The 19,119-nt window shown below is 36.3% G+C and overlaps 2 protein-coding genes across 2 annotated transcripts; both read right to left on the bottom strand.

Annotated features, from left to right (window-relative positions):
• Window positions 1-5,551: 5,551 nt before the first annotated feature.
• LOC111524624 (keratin-associated protein 24-1) lies at window positions 5,552-6,370 on the bottom strand. The gene has a single exon (XM_023189831.1). It carries the CDS (start codon window positions 6,350-6,352, stop codon window positions 5,594-5,596), a length of 759 nt encoding a protein of 252 aa, XP_023045599.1. The 5' UTR covers window positions 6,353-6,370; the 3' UTR covers window positions 5,552-5,593.
• Window positions 6,371-12,624: 6,254 nt separating this feature from the next.
• LOC111524634 (keratin-associated protein 25-1) lies at window positions 12,625-12,933 on the bottom strand. Its single transcript, XM_023189839.1, is given in 1 exon segment — window positions 12,625-12,933. A coding segment is annotated over 1 exon segment (309 nt).
• Between the last annotated feature and the right edge of the window lie 6,186 nt (window positions 12,934-19,119).

Raw genomic sequence — 19,119 nt, 5'->3', positions numbered from 1 at the left:
AAATAAACATGAAAATTATGCTATATATTAATGCTTTTCATAGCATGCCCGCCAAATGTAGTAGCTTCATCAACTCTTTAAACTATGTTATAGAGTAAATTGTTAGTCATCTAAACATAAACTGTCTTGCATATACACTAAAACAGATTTTCATGGTTAAGTAGATTGTGCATTAAATAAATTCTAGGGTAGGGTTTTGTTTGATTCATACATTTGGGACAGAAGGTGCCTATTTATTTCGTTTTCTTGCACTTCTTTCTCTGTTGTCTATAAAAGTGAGGGGGGTATGCCTAAGAAACACCTGGATGCTTACAGCTCCTTATAGCTCATATTTGGATTTGTAAAATTTTTACAGCTGTGAAAAGTGATACTTCAGTTTATAATCAGGGTTTATTTCTTACAAAACAAATGAAAATTAGGTGGTTATCTTTTATTTAGGAGGTGGAAAATTTAGGTCAACTATGCAGTGAAATTTACGGGAAAAGAAGTTTAAATTGTGTATTTTTAAACATATTTAAAACAGCTTGGCTGATTTCTTGTCACTGGAGCTATGGACTTAGTGTGTTGTTTACTAAGGATATTCTTTGTCTAAATAAAATTTAACTAAAATTGAATCAGACAGACACATATGAATCCTCACATTCTATGGCTTTCTAGAAGTCTATGTGATGTACAGGACTGATGCCTATTTCATTTTGCTATTCAACATTTTTATTAAAGTAGTTTGGAGAATGTTGTCGACTCTAGCAATTCCTAGAATGGGACCAACTTTATTTCTCAGTACTTCTATTTTTCTAAATTTTAAAAATTAATTGCTCATCAAAACATAATTATTAAATCTAAAAATCACTTTAAGATTCTAGAACTAGAACTACCATTTGACCCAGTAATCCAATTACTGGGTATACACCCCAAGGGTTATAAATCATTCTACTACAAAGACACATGCACACCTATGTTTATTGTGGCACTATTCATAATAGCAAAGACTTGCAACCAACCCAAACGTCTATCAATGATAGACTGGATAAAGAAAATGTAGCACATATACACCAGGGAATACTATGCAGCCATAAGAAAGGATGAGTTTGTGTCTTTTGCAGAGACATGGATGAAGCTGGAAACCATCATTCTCAGCAAACTAACACAAGAACAGAAAATCAAACACCTCATGTTCTCATTCGTAAGTGGGAGTTGAACAATGAGAACACATGGACACAGGGAGGGGAATATCACACACTGGGGCCTGTTGGGGAGTGGGGGGATAGGGGAGGGATAGCATTAGGAGAAATACCTAATGTAGGTGATGGGTTGATGGGTGCAGCAAACCAACATGGCACATACATATATGGTTATGTAACAAACTTGCACGTTCTGCACATGTACCCCAGAACTTAAAGTATATTAAAAAAAAAAAAAAAAGAATATCCAATCCTCATTTCCAAAACTTCTCCAAAGCTAACAATTTTTACGTAGACTGTGTTTTTGTAAAGCTATTTATTCTCTCTCCATATATGTACACACACACACATATACTATAATATACAAATGTGTATTACATAAAGAAATGTTTATTTGCAAGTGGTTAAACATAAAATATGCCACTCTACGTAGTTTTATAGATCTTATTTGTTAATTTTATAATTTTTGTCATATTAATTTATATGGCTCTATGCCACCCTTTTTATCTGTTGTAAAATATTTATTCATATGACTATATTATAATTTATAGTCTCCAATTGATGGACTTTTTCATTGTTCTCAATATTTCAGTGTCCAGGTGGTACTGATGTGAATATTGTGGAACTTGAAATAATGTTTAGGTAGAAGGGACTTTGAGAAGTGAATTTACCTTGTCATAAAGTGTGGGTATTTTAAATATTCACATATATAGTGGCTCTGTCAAATTCCATTTCCATCTGCAGTATGTGAGAATATATTTTTAAGTTGCCATATGATTAACTTTTTAAAAGTTTGCCAAATGGATGATGAAAAATAATATTCTGGTGTATTGTTCAACCTATTACTGAGGTTGAACACTTTTTAATATTTTTATTAAATCATTTTTTGTTAGTAATTGCTTATATACTTTGCTTATTTTCTATTGAGTCATTTGTTCTTTCTTTTTTTCTTTTATTTGAGACGGAGTCTCACTGTGTCACCAGGCTGGAGTACAGTGGCATGATCTCAGCTCACTGCACCCTCCGCCTCCCGGGTTCAACCGATTCTCTTGCCTCAGTCTCCTGAGTAGCTGGGACTACAGGCATGCACCACCACGCCCAGCTAAGTTTTGTATTTTTAGTAGAGATGGGATTTCACCATGTTGGTCAGGATAGTCTTTTAATTTGTAGGAGTTCTTGAATATTTTGGATAGTAATTTTATGGTACATGTTGTATACATTATCTCTAAATCTGGCTTTTTTTCCCTATGCTTTGTTGCTAGCTTGATTTTCTCATTAATAGACTATTTTTGTTGGCTTAATATTTACAGAAACATTGAGTGGAAAGTACATGGTGTTCTGGTAGGCATTATCATCCCCCCATCCCTATACATGCTCTTGCTTTATTTTTAATTTCTTCATGATATATCTCACATGACCAGGAGCTTTTCATTTTGATGTAGCCATATTTGCTAATCTTTTATTTTACAATTATTGTTTGTTTGTACTTACTTGAAAAAAATCTTTCTTATCCAAGCTCTTTAAGGTAATGTCTTATATTTTCTCTTATTTATTTTAGACTTTTTTTCTCTACTTAAATTTAACTACACCTCTTTTCAAATTTGCCTGTCACCTCACACCCTTTTTTCCATTAAGTACTCATACCCTAGTTACCTTACCATTCAGAGGTCACTTCCATGCCATTTCTTCCCCCGAGTGTTCTCTTGTTCTTCAGGTTAGGAGCAATCTTCTTGCCTGCCAGAGAGTCTAGCAAAAAAAAAAAAAAAAAAAAAAAGTAACTTTCTTTTCTTCCCTTGAAGTTTTTATATTGTACTTAAAATAGTCAAGACAGTATTATGTTTGTTTCAGTATATTACTCTTCTGAATAGCTCTTGAGAAGAGAACAGGATCTATAGATATTGATATCTCCAAAGAGTCCTACTCAGTGTCTCAAAGAATAGGTTTACCATTAACTTTTGTAAAGAGAAAAAAAAAATTGTACGTTTAGTTTGGACAACTGAATGCTCATCTGGGACACATGGTAATTATTTCCAAATACTTGAACACTTATTCTAGGTTAAAGGAATTGAAGTGGTCCTATATGGTCAATAGATCATTGCTAAAGGCAACTATACAGTATTTTTCTCAATAGGAAGAAGACATTTTCAGCAAATAGAATTCTCTGAAAATTGAACGAACTCACAAAGGAGTGACTTGATTATTCCCAGATATGTTCAAGCAGAAACAGTGCATTAATATTTCTTCTAAAGCCCTTTGTACACACACATTCCTACTGAAGGAAGGAGTGATATATTAGCTCTATTTATATGCTTCATGAGTTTTAATTTTGGACATTGACTCTTGATATTGAAGATTCTTCCCCATCTTTCCAGACTTCAGTTACACCCATCTCTGGGGATCATTTTATTTTTCTTTAAACATGATTTGCTTTTTATTTACAAAAATGCTTGGGATGTTTTATCATGTTGTTTTCACCACTCAAATAGATGATTTTTATTTTTTGGATAATAACTTACAGAGGTTAAATCACTTCTAGGAGGTTCAATATTAAATTTATTTAACTGCTGAAACCTTATCTACAAAACCAATGAATACACATACTGTGCTGAGAAACAAACATATATTTAATACTCTATGTACTCTTTATTAAATTGATTTATTTTATAAATGTTTCCAAATTTCTGTATATCAATATTATTGTAGACATTCTAGTTGAGATAACCATAATATGTTTAAAACAAAACAAAACAAGTCAGAAGCTTGTGATTCCATATTGTACTTTTTTTTTTTTTGAGACTGAGTTTCACTCTTGTAACTCAGGCTGTAGTGCAGTGGCACAATCTCGACTCATTGCAACTTCCGCCTCCTGGGTTCAAGAGATTCTACCGCCTCAACTTCCCAAGTAGCTGGGATTACAGGCATACACCACCACGCCTGGCCAATTTTTTTTTTTTTTTTTTTTTGAGACGGAGTCTCGCTCTGTCGCCCAGGCTGGAGTGCAGTGGCACGATCTCGGCTCACTGCAAGCTCCGCCTCCCGGGTTTACGCCATCCTCCTGCCTCAGCCTCCCGAGTAGCTGGGACTACAGGCGCCCGCCATCTCGCCCGGCTAGTTTTTTGTATTTTTTAGTAGAGACGGGGTTTCACCGTGTAGACCAGGATGGTCTCGATCTCCTGACCTCGTGATCCACCCGTCTCGGCCTCCCAAAGTGCTGTTTTTTTTTTTTTTTTTTTTTAGTAGAGACGGGGTTTCACCGTGTTGGTCAGGCTGGTCTCGAACTCCTGATCTTAGGTGATACACCCCCGCCTTGGCCTGCCAAAGTGCTTGGATTACAGGCATGAGCCACCACGTCCGGCCCCTTCTTTGTATTTTAAATTTAGACTCTAAACTAAATGGCAGGAAAGCAGCATTTTGACAATGCTATGTATATTGCCCAGAACATGGATGAAATTTTAGTAAATGTGAAATAAAGCATAAGGAAAGCCATTACTTCCAGTCAGAAATTTGTTTATTAACTGAGAAGGAGGACATATTCCAGAGTCATAATGCAATAAATCAGCAAGGCAGGATAATAGGAGAATTCTGGACATAGATTAAACGTAATTGTAAAGAATCTCTAACAGGATTTGTTCTTCTTTCAACAAACAATTTTCATGCTTTAGCTAATTCTGAGGCTTTTTCTTAGGCATGGAGAACAAAAGCTGAATATCAGTGAATCTTGTTTTATGGCTTCTCTGGAAGAGAAGATTTGCTGGAGGCTTCTCTGGAAGAGAAAATTTGCTGGAGGCTTTTCTGGAAGAGAAGATTTGCTGAAGGCTTCCCTTTTTGAGCTCTAGTCACCATTGCTATTTGCCTGTTCTTACAGTCAGTCAGTAAGAAAAGGATGAAATAGTTCAACTTATTATGCTCAAGATAATGTTATCTCTTGGCTTATTAGCAAGGTGCTAGTTAGGTAGTTGACAAAAATATTAATGAAAAGCAAAGCCATCTGAACAAACTTGCATGCTGGAATCTGCAGTCAAACCATGGAGGCCCCATTTCATCAGGAAAGGTAGGTGATAATCACACTGTCAGACAAGTGACAGTGACAGCCAAAGTAAGAAAGCTGGCTGGTGATGGTTGTATTTCAAATGGAGTCTCTTCGGTAAGTCCATTGTAATAAATCTCAGAAATAACGATGTTACCTTCAGGGTCAGCTTTTAGTACAAAGAGCAATAACAGAACAACAGAAAAAAAGAAAAGCTAGCAGGTGATACTGGCTGTGGTTAATAAGCCTGGGAGCTATATTTGAACTTAATGTAATGAGATTCTTAGGCTGAATAAAGAGATTCAGCAGAAAATTAGACATTCTACTACTTTGTAGAATCTTCCCCACTGGGCAATTTCCAGTTGCTATAAATTCTGTAAGCTGGTCAATAGCATTTCAGAGGTCTGCTACCACTGCATAAATACCTCAGAGGTGGAAAGGTACTGGGTATACAGCTCAGAGACCTGAAGCTTCGAGATAAATAGCTCAGTGGTCGGCAGCTCGTAGGCCTGTAGCTCGAATAGTGATAATTTCTCATTAAATAGCTTTGGGGTTGGCAGCTGTTGGAAGTATAACATAATGGTGAGACGTAGCTGGGTATGAAGCAAGGATTTTGGTAGCTTTTATACCCCAAAGTACTCAATCTGCAGTGGTTTAGAGTTTGGAAACTCTTGGATGAGCAGTTAAGCTGTCCAAAGCAGTTGGAACCATTGTGGAGGGTTTGGCAGGCTTTGGATGCACTTCGAGTGGGTGTGTGGCAATTGCATACATACCCGTTGATCTGAGTGCATGGGCTGCAGCTGGGGCTGGGTTTGATGTTGGTAGTTTCACAGACACTGAAGACTTGGCCTGCTGATGGGGAGTTGCAGGGCACAGAGGAGTCTGATGGGTCACAACCAGTGGTGCTGCAGGTCTTGGGCTCACAGCTAGGAGATTCGCAGGTTGGTGCTTCACCGTAGGATTCTTGGCAGTAATCCAGGAGCCAGAGATTTCCTTGGTAGCTACTGGGTAAGTAGTGTCCACAGGCAGGGCTTAAATCATTGGAGCTAAGAGTAACAGAAGAAGTCACTGGGATGTAACAGTGAGTTCGATATGATGTGCAGACCCCAGGATAGCCTGGAGTAGACATGGAGCCTGCATACATGCTCCGTGGTCGCTGTGCAGTGTGGCTGCGGCCTAAAGACGTTTTATACCTTCCCTGGTGATTGTCAAAAGCCTCTCCAGACTCTTCCTTCTCTCTGCTTGGGGCGAAAACACAGCAACATCTCATTAGTGTGTTGGTTAGCCACAGAGGCTAATGTTTTCACACGTGTAAAAATAAGTTTATTTTAATTCTTCAAAGTATCCATAATCACCACTTTGACCATCACCCATCACTCATTATCTGTCGACCATACCTTCAACAAATAGTGATTTTCATGTTAATAGGCAAACTCTCATCTGTCAATCAGAGGTTAACAAGAGTTCATGTGTCTATGGGCTTCTGCAACATGGTTATTTAAAGGTTCACAAGGACTCAACTAAAGCAAGGAACCTGTATTTTTCCACTGTGTTAACTACTGGAAAACACTGAAGGACTTAATCATATGCTCTGAAATAAGCCAAGTAGTTTGCCTGTCTCAACATGGTTATTCAAAAGCAGGCATTGACCTTTCAAGAATCAGTTTCTCCAAATATGTGCTATACTCTTACCTGTGCAGGACCATATACTGGTAACAGCTTCTCATGTAATGTATTAGGAGAAGTCCATAGGTAAGACTCATAGCAATACTTGGGAAACTTAGTGGCCTACACCAGGCTAAAAATGAACTTGTTCCCAGGGGGCATTGGTTGCTAAGCAACCAAGACTTCTGTTAAATCCCTTCTTAAAGAGTGTCTGCAATGTGTGCTATCAAATAAACCCAGTTTTGCAAGATTATACCTTCCTAATTGACTAAGGTTACAAATCACGTGTTCCATTGCCTGCTGTAAACTCCAATTGTTGTCAGATGTAAACGTTTTTCCCCAAATAAGTTCTCTTATTCTTCATTTGCTTTCTTTTGCACCTACCCTTTATTTTACTCCTGTGTTGAAAACCGCAGTTATTTTTAGTTTATGTCAACAAAAGGAAATAACTGCTTAAAAGTTTTATCTGAATAAACTGTGTAGTTCTTATGAGCACTGTGTATATTAAATAGCACTTTTTACTAAGGGTGAAGGCTAAATAATTTTTTAAAAGACAGTAATTTAAACTGAAGAATTGAAATTTTGTTCTTCAAAATATAAAATTATAATTATACTTCCAGCTGCCATTGAATTGGAAACAGCAATGCATTTATTAACAGTGAAGAGTTCAGACAGAGAATAGAACAGACTTCTTCTGGTAGGACCAGCTATAGGGATAGTTTTAAAAATTAACTCTCATTGTAGCAAACTATGAGATTTCTCTCACTGTTTTTGGTTACTTTTCAGATAGATTTTTCAAATGCACACCAATTTAAACCTACAGATATTCTCTTTTTTAAAAAAAATCTCCATTTTCTCAGTGCTTTTCTCAGTATATTTATTCTGTTAAGTTGACAATAAGCAATTCTGTATTAAACATGTTTTGCTGCCTTCTGCAGTTTCTCTCAGGTGACAAAGGCCACAATCATGAAACCATATTTCCAGCAAATTGTTTGGCTATAGGGAGCCTTGGGATTTTGTGCAGAAAATGTTAGTCCTGAGGCAGGCAAAATAGGAAAGAAGATACATAGACAGTTAGTTGATGGCCAACTTTCCACTACATTACTGAGCTCCAGTGATACACAGAAAAGCCAGAGGTTGATGAAGCTTCATTTCTACGCTTCTCTATTGTATCATTGTTGCCTCTAGTCTTTTTTTTTTTTTTTTTTCCTTAGGCATCCTTGAAGCAGGTTTGAGGGCTAACACCATTAACAAACACAGAATGAGTTAAGTCAATTAACTGTAAATCTCACATTCTTCCCTTCCATCTTAAAATTAAATAGTGAGGTATTTTGAATTAATTTTATTCACACAGATGTAAGTCAAAAAAATTATGTGGAACATCATATGGCATGACCAATATTCAAAGCATGAGCCATTACAACATATTTAAATTGATTTCAGTATGATAATATTCTAAACACATAATGAGATTTGAGAAAGCAACCCTAGCTCACCTCCTCTCATTTGCTTTTATGTTTCATCTCCTTCCTTACTCAGAATATCACACACCTATGGAATCATCACCCCATCCCATCCACGCCATCATTTTCTGTACGTGATACCTCTGCAGAATTGTCTCCTACTCTAATCTCAACTTTTGAAAGAGATGGAGCACACTACATCAGAAATATAGCAAAATATAGAAAATACCAGCTTCATAGCGATGGCAGGCTTGAATAGAAAATAAACACCATTGTCGTTTGAGCGGCATTGTGGTCTGAAGGCTTTGGAGAGGCATATGCATTTCTGTTTTCACTTAACTCCTAAAATAATGTTTTCTTCCATTAATTTCCCTGTTACTAGTATTTGTTGTGTGCAGAAGGTTAAATAATGTACCCACCCAAGAGGCCCGCTTTCTCATACTGGGAAATCTGTGAATGCTACGTGACATGGCAAAAAGGGACTATGCAGGTGTGACTAAAGTAAGGATCTTGAAGCGGATTATCTGGGTGGACCTGATGTAACTTCCAGACAATATGAGGATGGAAACAGAGTTTGGAATGATGTGGCCACAAGCTAAGGAATGTCAGCAATCGTTACAATCCAAAAAAGGTAGGGAACGGATTTCTTCCTGGGGATTCTAGGAGGAATCAGCACTGTGGATAACTTCGCTTTAGGTCGGTGAAGCAGATTTTGTACTATTAGCCTCTAGAACCGTAAGCAAATGCACTCTTGTTGTTTCTCCCTTTCCACTGAGTTTGTGGTAAGTTGTTACGGCTGTCACAGGAAATAAATACATTATGCCAGAAAAGTATAGGAAAATACAATAGATAGTCCTTATGTAGTTTGAGAAGTTTGTGCTCTGTATTCAGGGAGAGTTTAAGATGTAAGGAATAAGCTTTCCAGCCATCAGATAATTCAGAGAGATACCAATACTGTCTGTGGAATAAGCAACAAACTTCTTGTATCTAATGAGCCAGTAGATTCCTTTCCTCATTAAAAAAGAGTTATGGAACTCTTTCCCAGTTTTATCCAAAGGTTAAAAATCCTTTCGGGTAAACAGAAGATCAAAGAAAGCTAAATTTTCCAGTAAATGGCCCTTAAACAAAATAATAGAGGACAATTTCCTAGTCTTTTAGGTGAAACAAAATTTTATATTCCCTTTCGCTACTATATATGCAATAATGCATTTTTCCACTTGCCAAAATGGTGTTAAATTAGGCAAAACTGATCTTATGATTGAAAAAGCAAAATGTTTGTGAATCCATACTTACATAACAATTGAATTGCAAATACTGAGTCAAAAAGATTCTTAAATTTAGCGTTGGTAACCTAAAATATTGGTTACTTGCTGTTTACAAGTAGCATTTATATTACAGTAAATGTAATGCTACTTTTACATTGTTGGCTTAATAGATTATTAGTGGTTTAAAAAGCTGAAGAACAGCTGAGAAATATAAAAATTTTTAAGAACAAAAAATGAAGGTAAAGCATTTAAAAATAACACAAATGGGTGGAAAGATAGGAATTTTCATGTTTAAATTCAGGGAAACATGGTATATATGTAATGAAATACAGCTGTAGTAAAAGTTAAACATTTTTAAATGGAACTGTCAGGACTGTACCCTAATGAGTTACGCATTACTTTCTTGCTGACTACCATTTAAATGTATTTATTAGCATGTACCTTTGGAAAATTGTTTTCTCCCAGTACATCAGTATCTTCTTACGTAAAACTAGAGCTAATAGCATGTACTTTGCAGGACTTTCCTGCAGATGCAATGAGATAATAAATATGAAAATACCTAGAAAAGTGCAATGGACATAGTAGATGCAAGTTAAATCTTTTCCTTCTAATTTTCTAAAGCTCTACTTCAGGGAATTCCAGTCACCAATTAGACTAAAAAGATATTATTCGCAATTTACTTTGATGTTGTAAACACATAGTCCTACAATAATCATTGTGTCCTCTAAAAGTAAATGCTAAAATTGAACAATTCTACCTTGTGTAGTTAAGAAAAATGACTTGCTTGACAACAGATTACTAATGACTCCTCTTGTATAACTCATATCCTTCAGTGCCATATATCATTAGCTAGTTCCTGAAAGCCGCATATGCATTGCTAGCAATAAAGGCTCAATGCTCAAATTCTCTGGATACTAATCCTGTTTCTGATGCTCAGTTTAACTACCATGTGCTTCTGTAACTTAATTTCCACATCTTCAAAATAAAGTTAATAGTAGTATTTGCTCCATAGATGGCTGTATTTATTGAATTAAATAAATACTACTAATAGTAGTATTCACTCAATAGGTGGGTGTGAGAGTTGGTCAAGCACAGCATAGGAAATACAGTTTCGTGTAGCTGATGTTTTGATGTTAACCTTTATCATTATCATCAGCCTATAATGTTTGTTAGTATTATTATTTTTTATTGTCATTATTGGATCTCATCTAAAACCCACTACATTTTGTATGTGTACATCAAAAGCAAGAAGAAAGATAGAAAAAAGAAAGAAGGAAGGAAGCAAGAAAGGAAGGAATGAAAGGAGGGAAGAAGGAAGGGAGAGAAGAAGGAAGGAGGGAGGGAGGAAAAATGGAAGGAGAGAGGAAGGGAGTAAGGAAGGGAGGGAGGAAGGGAGGAAGGAATGAAGGAAGGAAGGGAAGAGGGAAGGAAAAACAGAAGGAAAAATCATGCCAGAATAGGCTGTTTTAGGCTAGGTAACTTGCTATGACGTGTATAAATTATATGTTGACCTTAGAAATTAAATTTGGAGGAATTGAATAAGTTGAAGGCATTTACCACCATTTACCTGGGAAATAAGGATCCCAGAGAGGGCATACCCCATAAGGGTACACACCATTAAAGTTAGTCCACCTAGAGAGAAAAGCTGGGCAGGGGCTGTGACTGAGAGGAAATAGTTTTATTTGAAATTTAGATTTGTTATTCTAGAGTTGAAGATTATGGTAACCAAGCAATTGACAACTTCCAAGTGGCTTCTAGATTAGTCAAAACCTGAATGAATAAAAATAGAGACAGTATGAAAGAGAAAGAAAAGTCTTTGAAATATAACTTATGTAGGTCTTCGGGCAAATTTTTTGACCTATTTAAATTTTCTTATCTGTAACAATGGGGATAATAGTATCTTTTCATACATGCATTGGAAGATTATTGATCATGCAGTGGTATGCCCAGTCCATTGAAGATGATCAATATGGTGGAATAGTTCCTGGAATATGAGCAGTTGCCTGTAAGAAGAACAAGTTCCCAGTGAGGAGGTGGAATAACTGAATTAGTTAGTTACATACATATAACAGAGAAATAGGTTCAAAGTAATAACAATTTTCTCTATGCAAGGATCCATGGGAGGGCACCGGGGAGGACTTAAGTTTAGTTCAAGAGGAAAAAATACTGTGCTGTCCATTGTACAGAACTAAAATTTATGTAACCCCTTCGTGCTTAATCTTGTGGGGCAGACTGGGCGTTGTAACTTGCTCTGTTCAATGGTAATTTAGAAGACATATGTAGTGCTGATGAGCAACTAATTTTCCTTACTATTTTCCCTCTGCCTCTACTGGCATTATTCCTGATAGTGAAGATCCTCTATGTCTGGGTTCCAGAATGAGAATGATTTGGGAGCTGAAACAATGAATGTGTAGTAGGGGTGATAAGTACCCCATTCCAATTTTAAGCATCTGGAATTCTGAAGTTGTTGGTTGCTATAGCAAAATGTATTCGGGCTAAATAATTCTCTTTTTAAGTGTTAGAAAATACAGGTGCATATTTAATGTTTATGTAGTAGGACACGTGCATTCAGATTCTTGAAAGGATCTATCTTGCCTGCCTTTTTCAGATACTCTTTCTTTTCTTTCTTTGCATTATATTTGTTTAGTGAATTAGCTGTCCTTAACTTCATTGAAGATAATGAAGAACCAAAGATACTCTTTTCTATATCATTTGAAGAAAGATTATTTATAAATAACCATGAAAACTTGTCTTCCTATTAAAGGACACATTACTGGCATAGAAATCAAGAATCCCTGGCAGTGAAAATTTTCTAGTGAAGAAACAATTAGAATCTCTTAGAATTTGAAAAATTTCTAGTGAAGAAACAATTACAGTCTCTTAGAATTTGATCACATAAAACAGGACATGTTAAAACAGCACCTGAACTATAAACACAATGATCCATCAGCCTAAGAGCAAATTTTCAACCTAAAGATAAAATTTCTGTAAAATCCTGTCAGGCAAGACACTGAAATAACAATTCAGCATGTTCTTCTACAAAATGGAGATTGCCAACCCACAAAATCAGAACAAGCTGGTTGGAAACTGCTGTGCATGAAGGAAACACGTTGGAAATCATGAGACACATAATTCAGGGCTGTGAAGCTGTTGAATATAGAACCTATAGGTTGATAGCCATAGGAGAAAGAGCTCAAAGGATAGCAGGTCCTGGACACAAAATTCAGTGGTTGACAGCCACAAAAAATAAAGCTCAGTGATTGACAGCCATAAGAGATGCGATTTTAGGAGAGGCAACTACTGAAAAAATAGTGTTGAGATCTGTTATGCATTGAGAATTGGCAGGAACTTAAGAATTAAAGATTGATAGAAAAACAGCTAGTTGAGTAGCAAGGTCTGGAGACACAATAAGTAGTAGAAAGTAGCAAGAAATTTCACAAATTGCATGCACACAACTGGATGAATGGTAGCTGGAAGGTTTACCACACTTCTCTGGGGAGTTTTCTAGAAACCAAATTCAGCGTTGGTTGGAGAAGCACAGAGCATGGCTCCAGTTTACATGAGTAGGGCAGAGTGCAATGGATGAGGTTGACAAGAACATGGCAGTAACTCCCATGACAGCAGAAGTTGTAGTTTCCATAATAGCAGATGCTGGCTGACATGACAGTCTGAAGTAAGGCTTTCATTCAGATAAGTAATAAAGAATAGCTTATCTAAGTCTACATCAAACTAGACCAAATTGCTTCTATACCTTGATAGCTATATACCCAGACTCTCCGCCTCCCAATATTTTAGATTAATTTGCATCGTAATATCTCATGAATTTGGTGTTGTGTTGCCTATGAAGATAACTTCCTTTCCATCCATAAAATAAGTTCGATTTTAATCTTCTATATATCTACAATCCTAATCTTTCTCCTGTTTATCAGGTTTGAGAATGCATGTGATGTAATTATTTGCATATTTTATCTGCTTTGCTTCTGCTTCCACCCCCAAATAATGCTTAATTAAAAGGAGTCCATCTGAATGGATGTTTATCCTATTCATTATCTACAAGGAACCCCACAGTTAGGAAGGCATAGTCCTCATCCTGGAAGAAGAGATACAATGTTGCAATGCTTAGAGGAGGTGTATGTCCCAAAATAGTTTCCATATATCAAAGTTTCTTGAGTTTTCCAGACAAAATATCTCATGCTATTCCCTGTTTTTCATACTTAGCTGACAATCTAATTTTGTGATGTTGCTATCTGTATATTTGTGTTGATAGTCAATTTTATATAAGCATGTTAGGGTACATTTTAAAGAGCTCAGCTCTGACAACTTAATATTTTTCATACTTAAAAGTTGTGTTTGATTTCCAAAGACTTGAGAAAAGACACATAATATTTCTACATGGCAACATTGATAACATACTTACTTTTACTAGTACAAATATCTTACATGTACCTGTGGTCTTCAAATAAGAGGATAAACATGACATAAATAGTCATCAGCTTGTGTACTAGCTTTCCAGAATTAATGGATGTCTTCATCTGAAAGAATTTATCAGGAAGACCAATTTGGTCTTCATGCAATTAGCTACACAAGGATTATGCAAAACTATAATATCATATAAAAAAGATGTTCAAACACTGCTTGCTTGGATACTATGGAAGGAACAACCATCTTTATTTTGAATTCTTACCCAAAGATGCAAGTTAATGTTTACAGGCATCTATTTCCTGGAGTCACTTGTCTTCCCAAACCAAAACATTCTATTCTCAAGCATCTCCTCACTTATCAATGTTGAGGGAGTTGTTTATGAGCAGAGGACACTAAAGATTCCAAGTAGCCACTTGACATCTTAGAGTATCATTGATGATCCTTTTGTTGAATAATTTCCTATTGTACAATAGTCCTATTGTCCCTGCATTGTTCAATGAAGATTCTGGAAGGCTGGTTATTATTTTATTTCCGAGGAAAAGATAGTTAAATATCTTTTTAATTGGAAGGTTTTACAGAGCATTCAGGAAAGTGAAGATATCTCATCACCCGTGCAACATGCACAAAGGAAGAAAAGAAAACAGAGACAGAGAAAACACACTTATGGTATATTTTTGATATTTATTGACATAAACATGACATTTGGTACAGATGTAATATAAGGTTCTTCCTCTGAATTTCACATTTTTTTTTTTTGTTTGTTTCAGATAGTGAAAGAAAAAATGTTTGACATTTCACATGGGAAATTTTCAAAGTCAGTGTGCTACATTCTTGTTAAAGAAAGCCTCAGATCACATCAATGTAAAAGAGGACTATTACGGGTAAAAAGGAGCAGAAGAGATTGGAATCATCAAGGATTGAGGTAAGTTTGAGAATCTGTCTGACATTTTTCCATCTTTTCTGAGAATTTTAAGCACTCCAGATAACTGAAATATTTCAAATCCTTATATGCTTCCAAAGAAGATTCCTCCAAAGTGAAATATTGTAGTTCAGGTGTGTGCACCTCACCTAAATGCCTCATAATTTACTTGAAGTTTATGTTCGCTTCTTATATTCTTTGTGAAATTTGAAAACAAGTTGTAACCAACTAGTCTATAAAATATTTTCCTCAGCATATCGGCATGTTACATATGGGTTTCAGAATCAAAATTAAGGTTTTTCTTTTTAAACCATAGTGAAAATAGATTTGATTGCAATAGAATTGCTATTGAAATATATCTGGTAATGGAAAGTCATTAGGGCTAGAGTTATCAAACTAAATATAATCCCATCATTAATCATCAGTAATTAAAATTTAAGTTAGATGTGGGGCATGTAAATGAGAGAAACCTGGTATCATCAAACAATGTATTACATCTTGATGACAAATGCCAGAGAAGCCCTAAACATATACTTACCTGATATGTGTCCTGATTCATTATTTCTAATTCCATTTATAATTTCTCCAAATGTCTGTAGAGACTAATGGTTCCCTAAGTTTAAAACATCTCTATGTAGCTGCCTAGCTTAATAGCCTGAGATCAAAAAAGCTCCTGAGAAGTTATATATTTTGTTTGAAATGATTGGTGGGGGATATGATAAAATTAACATAAAGTAATAAAAATAGCATTTAAGAGTTCACATTTTCACCTTGGGAGGCTGAGGCAGGCCGATCACCTGAGGTCAGGAGTTTGAGACCAGCCTGACCAACATGGAGAAACTTCTTCTCTACTAAAAATATAAAATTAGCCGGGTATGGTGGCACATGCCTGTAATCCCAGCTATTCAGGAGGCTGAGGCAGGAGAATCGCTTGAACCTGGGAGGCGGAGGTTGCAGTGAGCCGAGATCACGCCATTGCACTCCAGCCAGGCAACAAGAGCGAAACTCTGTCTAAAAAAAAAAAAAAGGAGTTTACATTTTCATTCTCACATACTAATTAACATGCTAAATCTTATTTAGAGTTAATAAGTCTAACACATCCTCCATATTTTCATTAGAGTTTTGTGTAAAATACAGATTTTAACGACTCCTAATTGCCTATTTAATAAAGTACACACTCCTGAACAAGGTTCATAAAATCTTCAATATTTGGGATCAACATATATTTTCAACTTCTCTTCATGATCCTATTCCAAAACTCCCTTGTTTCAATCTCATAAAACCCTGTTTTTTAGTCACAGAAACTCTGCATAAGCTACACCATTCTGGAATGTCCTTCTCTATTGTGCCTCTGCAAATTACTTTACATTTTTTAAAGCAGGTTAGAAATGGCTCTCTCAGAGATATTTTCTGCATCTTTTTACCCATTTCCATGCATTATGCCTTAAACATTGTATTTGATTTTCTCCTGTCACTATAGAGGTTGGAAAAAATGTTCATACTGGCCTAATTTTCTTGGTTGTGTGTAGAGATAGGGAGAGGGATCACTTTGTCAATTCCTCACTCATCCTTTCTTAGAGATCCTCTGACTATAATAGAATATTGTTCCCAACATAATGATTTATAATTATTTTGTTCTTGTCAAATGTATATCAACTAGGCCCAGGATGAATAATGCTTATTCAATAATTTAATAGCACTATTCAGTACATCATCACATCTGAAACATCACATACTTTGAATGTATACAATAGGCAAATAATACCAACCAAGAACTGTATCAAGATGAGTGCTCCCATTTCTTTCCTTTCCTTCTTCCTTTTATCTATAGAACTTTATTCAAAAATTAATTAATGCATTTATACAGGATACTGAACCTGTTTGCTTAGGTTCAATATCTACCTGATAAAGATATCTTATAGGCTATCCCTCTAGTCTCTAAGACTTCGACCTCCTTGAGGCCAGAGGTATGTCTTACTCATATCAATTTTACTAGTTGCCAGTTCCTTAACCAAAGTAGACAGTCAATAAATGTTTTTGAATGTTAGATGAATGAAATAAACTTTTTTTTACATTGAGATCAGATTTTTAAAAATCCAAGCCGCTTATTTGACATTGTTCCTTTTATTTTCTTCTCTTTTTTTTTTTATATTAGCCACTCAAATTTAATATCTAGAGTCAAATTTATGATTCGGGTCCTAAAAATTTCCTCTCCTATATTTCCTTATCTTAGTAAGTTGAAATTTATCTACTCAATTTCTCAAGCCAGAAATCAGAGTATCAAACATGATTCTTTTATTTCCCTTATTTACCACTTACAAACAATAAGCAAGTACTGTTTCTTTCTTCTAAGTGTATCTCAAATGTATCTGCTTCTCTCCATATATGTGATCTCATCGTAAATCCTCCAAGCCTTCCTCATTCTCACAACTGCACACCTTACTGATCTGCTCCACTCTACCCTTCTACTCTTATTTCTCCTCTAAATTTCTTTCTCTCATTAAGTAAATTCAAGTTTCTGACCTATTTCATTTTCTTTTGTTCCAAAGAACTTCTTTTAACATTTCTTCCAAGGCAGTTCTCCTGTCAACAATTTCCCACAATTTCTGTTTGTCTGACGGATAAGTTCACTGGATACAGAATTGTAGGTTAGTTTATTATTATTTATGTATTCATTTATTTCCATAGGATTTTGGGGAACAGGTGGTATTTGGTTACATGAGTAAGTTCTTTAGTGGTGATTTGTGAGATTTTGGTACACCCATCACCCAAGCAGTGCACACTGAACCCAATTTGTAGTTTTTTATAAAAAAACCTTTCAATATTCTGCTTCACTTTTTTCTTGTTTGTATGGTGTCTGATGAGAAGTCTAATGTGATTCTTATTCTTGCTTTTCTATAGGAATGGTGTTTTTCTTCCCTTTAGTCTCTTTCAAGATTTTCTCTTTGCTTTGCTTTGCTTTGCTTTTCTGTAGGCTGACCATGCCTAGCTGAAGGTATTCTGGTATTTATCTTGAATGGTGTTTTCTGAACTTCCCTAGATCTATGTTTTTTAGTGCCTATCATTAATTTTTTTGAAATTCTCAGTCATTATTGCCTTACATAGTTCCTCCGTTACTTTATTTTTTTCTTCTGATATTCTCATTATGTATCTATTACATACTTTTTGTAATTGTTCTACAAAGATGACCTCCAAGCTTTTTTTTTTTTTTTTTTTTTTTTTTGAGATGGAGTCTTGCTCTGTTGCCCAGGCTGGAGTGCAGTGGCACGATCTTGGCCCACTGCAAGCTCTGCCTCCCAGGTTCACGCCATTCTCCTTCCTCAGGCTCCTGAGTAGCTGGGACCACAGGCGCCCGCCACCACACCTGGCTAAATTTTTTGTATTTTTAGTAGAGATGGGGTTTTACCGTGTTAGCCAGGATGGTCTTGATCTCCTGACCTCGTGATCCGCCTGCCTCAGCCTCCCAAAGTGCTGGGATTGCAGGCTTGAGCCACCGCGCCCGGCCGACCTCTAAACTTTTTAAATGCTGCACCAGAAACTGGAAGTTCAGAATTTTTTTTTTTTTTTTTTTTTAAGATGGAATCTCACTCTGTCACCCAGGCTGGAGTGCAGTGGCGCAATCTTGACTCACTACAACCTCCATCTCCCTGGTTCAAGCGATTCTCCTGCCTCAGCCTCCCAAGTAGCTGGGATTACAGGTGCCCACCACCATGCTCAGCTCATTTTTGTATGTTTAGTAGCGATGGGGCTTCATTATGTTGGCCAGGTTGGTCTTGATCTCCTGATCTCAGGTGATCCACCCACCTCGGCCTCCCAAGGTGCTGAGATTACAGACGTGAACCACCGCGCCCAGCAGAAAAAAATTTTTTATAACCAGACAATGGCAGTCTCTTATTTAAAACTGTAACAAGCATTTTCTTTCCTGAGAGTAAAGTGAAAAGCATGTATATCAGAGCCTTAGTAATCTGAGCCTTGCCGACGTCTACAACCTCATATTGTACTCCTCTCCCTTTGTCTTTCACCACTCTAGCCACACCAATTTCTGTTCATGCCTCAGATTGACCGAGCTCTTTTCAACCACTGGTTGAGGCACATTTCATTTCCATTGCAAATCACGCTTCTTTCTGCACTTTGCACAGCTAATTTTTTTTCACCTGTCAGGTCTCAAGACTTCACT

Source organism: Piliocolobus tephrosceles, chromosome 19 (genome assembly GCF_002776525.5).
Source record: "Piliocolobus tephrosceles isolate RC106 chromosome 19, ASM277652v3, whole genome shotgun sequence".
Taxonomy (NCBI): domain Eukaryota; kingdom Metazoa; phylum Chordata; class Mammalia; order Primates; family Cercopithecidae; genus Piliocolobus; species Piliocolobus tephrosceles.
The sequence above is the reverse complement of the archived record's forward strand: the minus strand, read 5'-3'. Positions and strand labels throughout refer to the sequence as shown.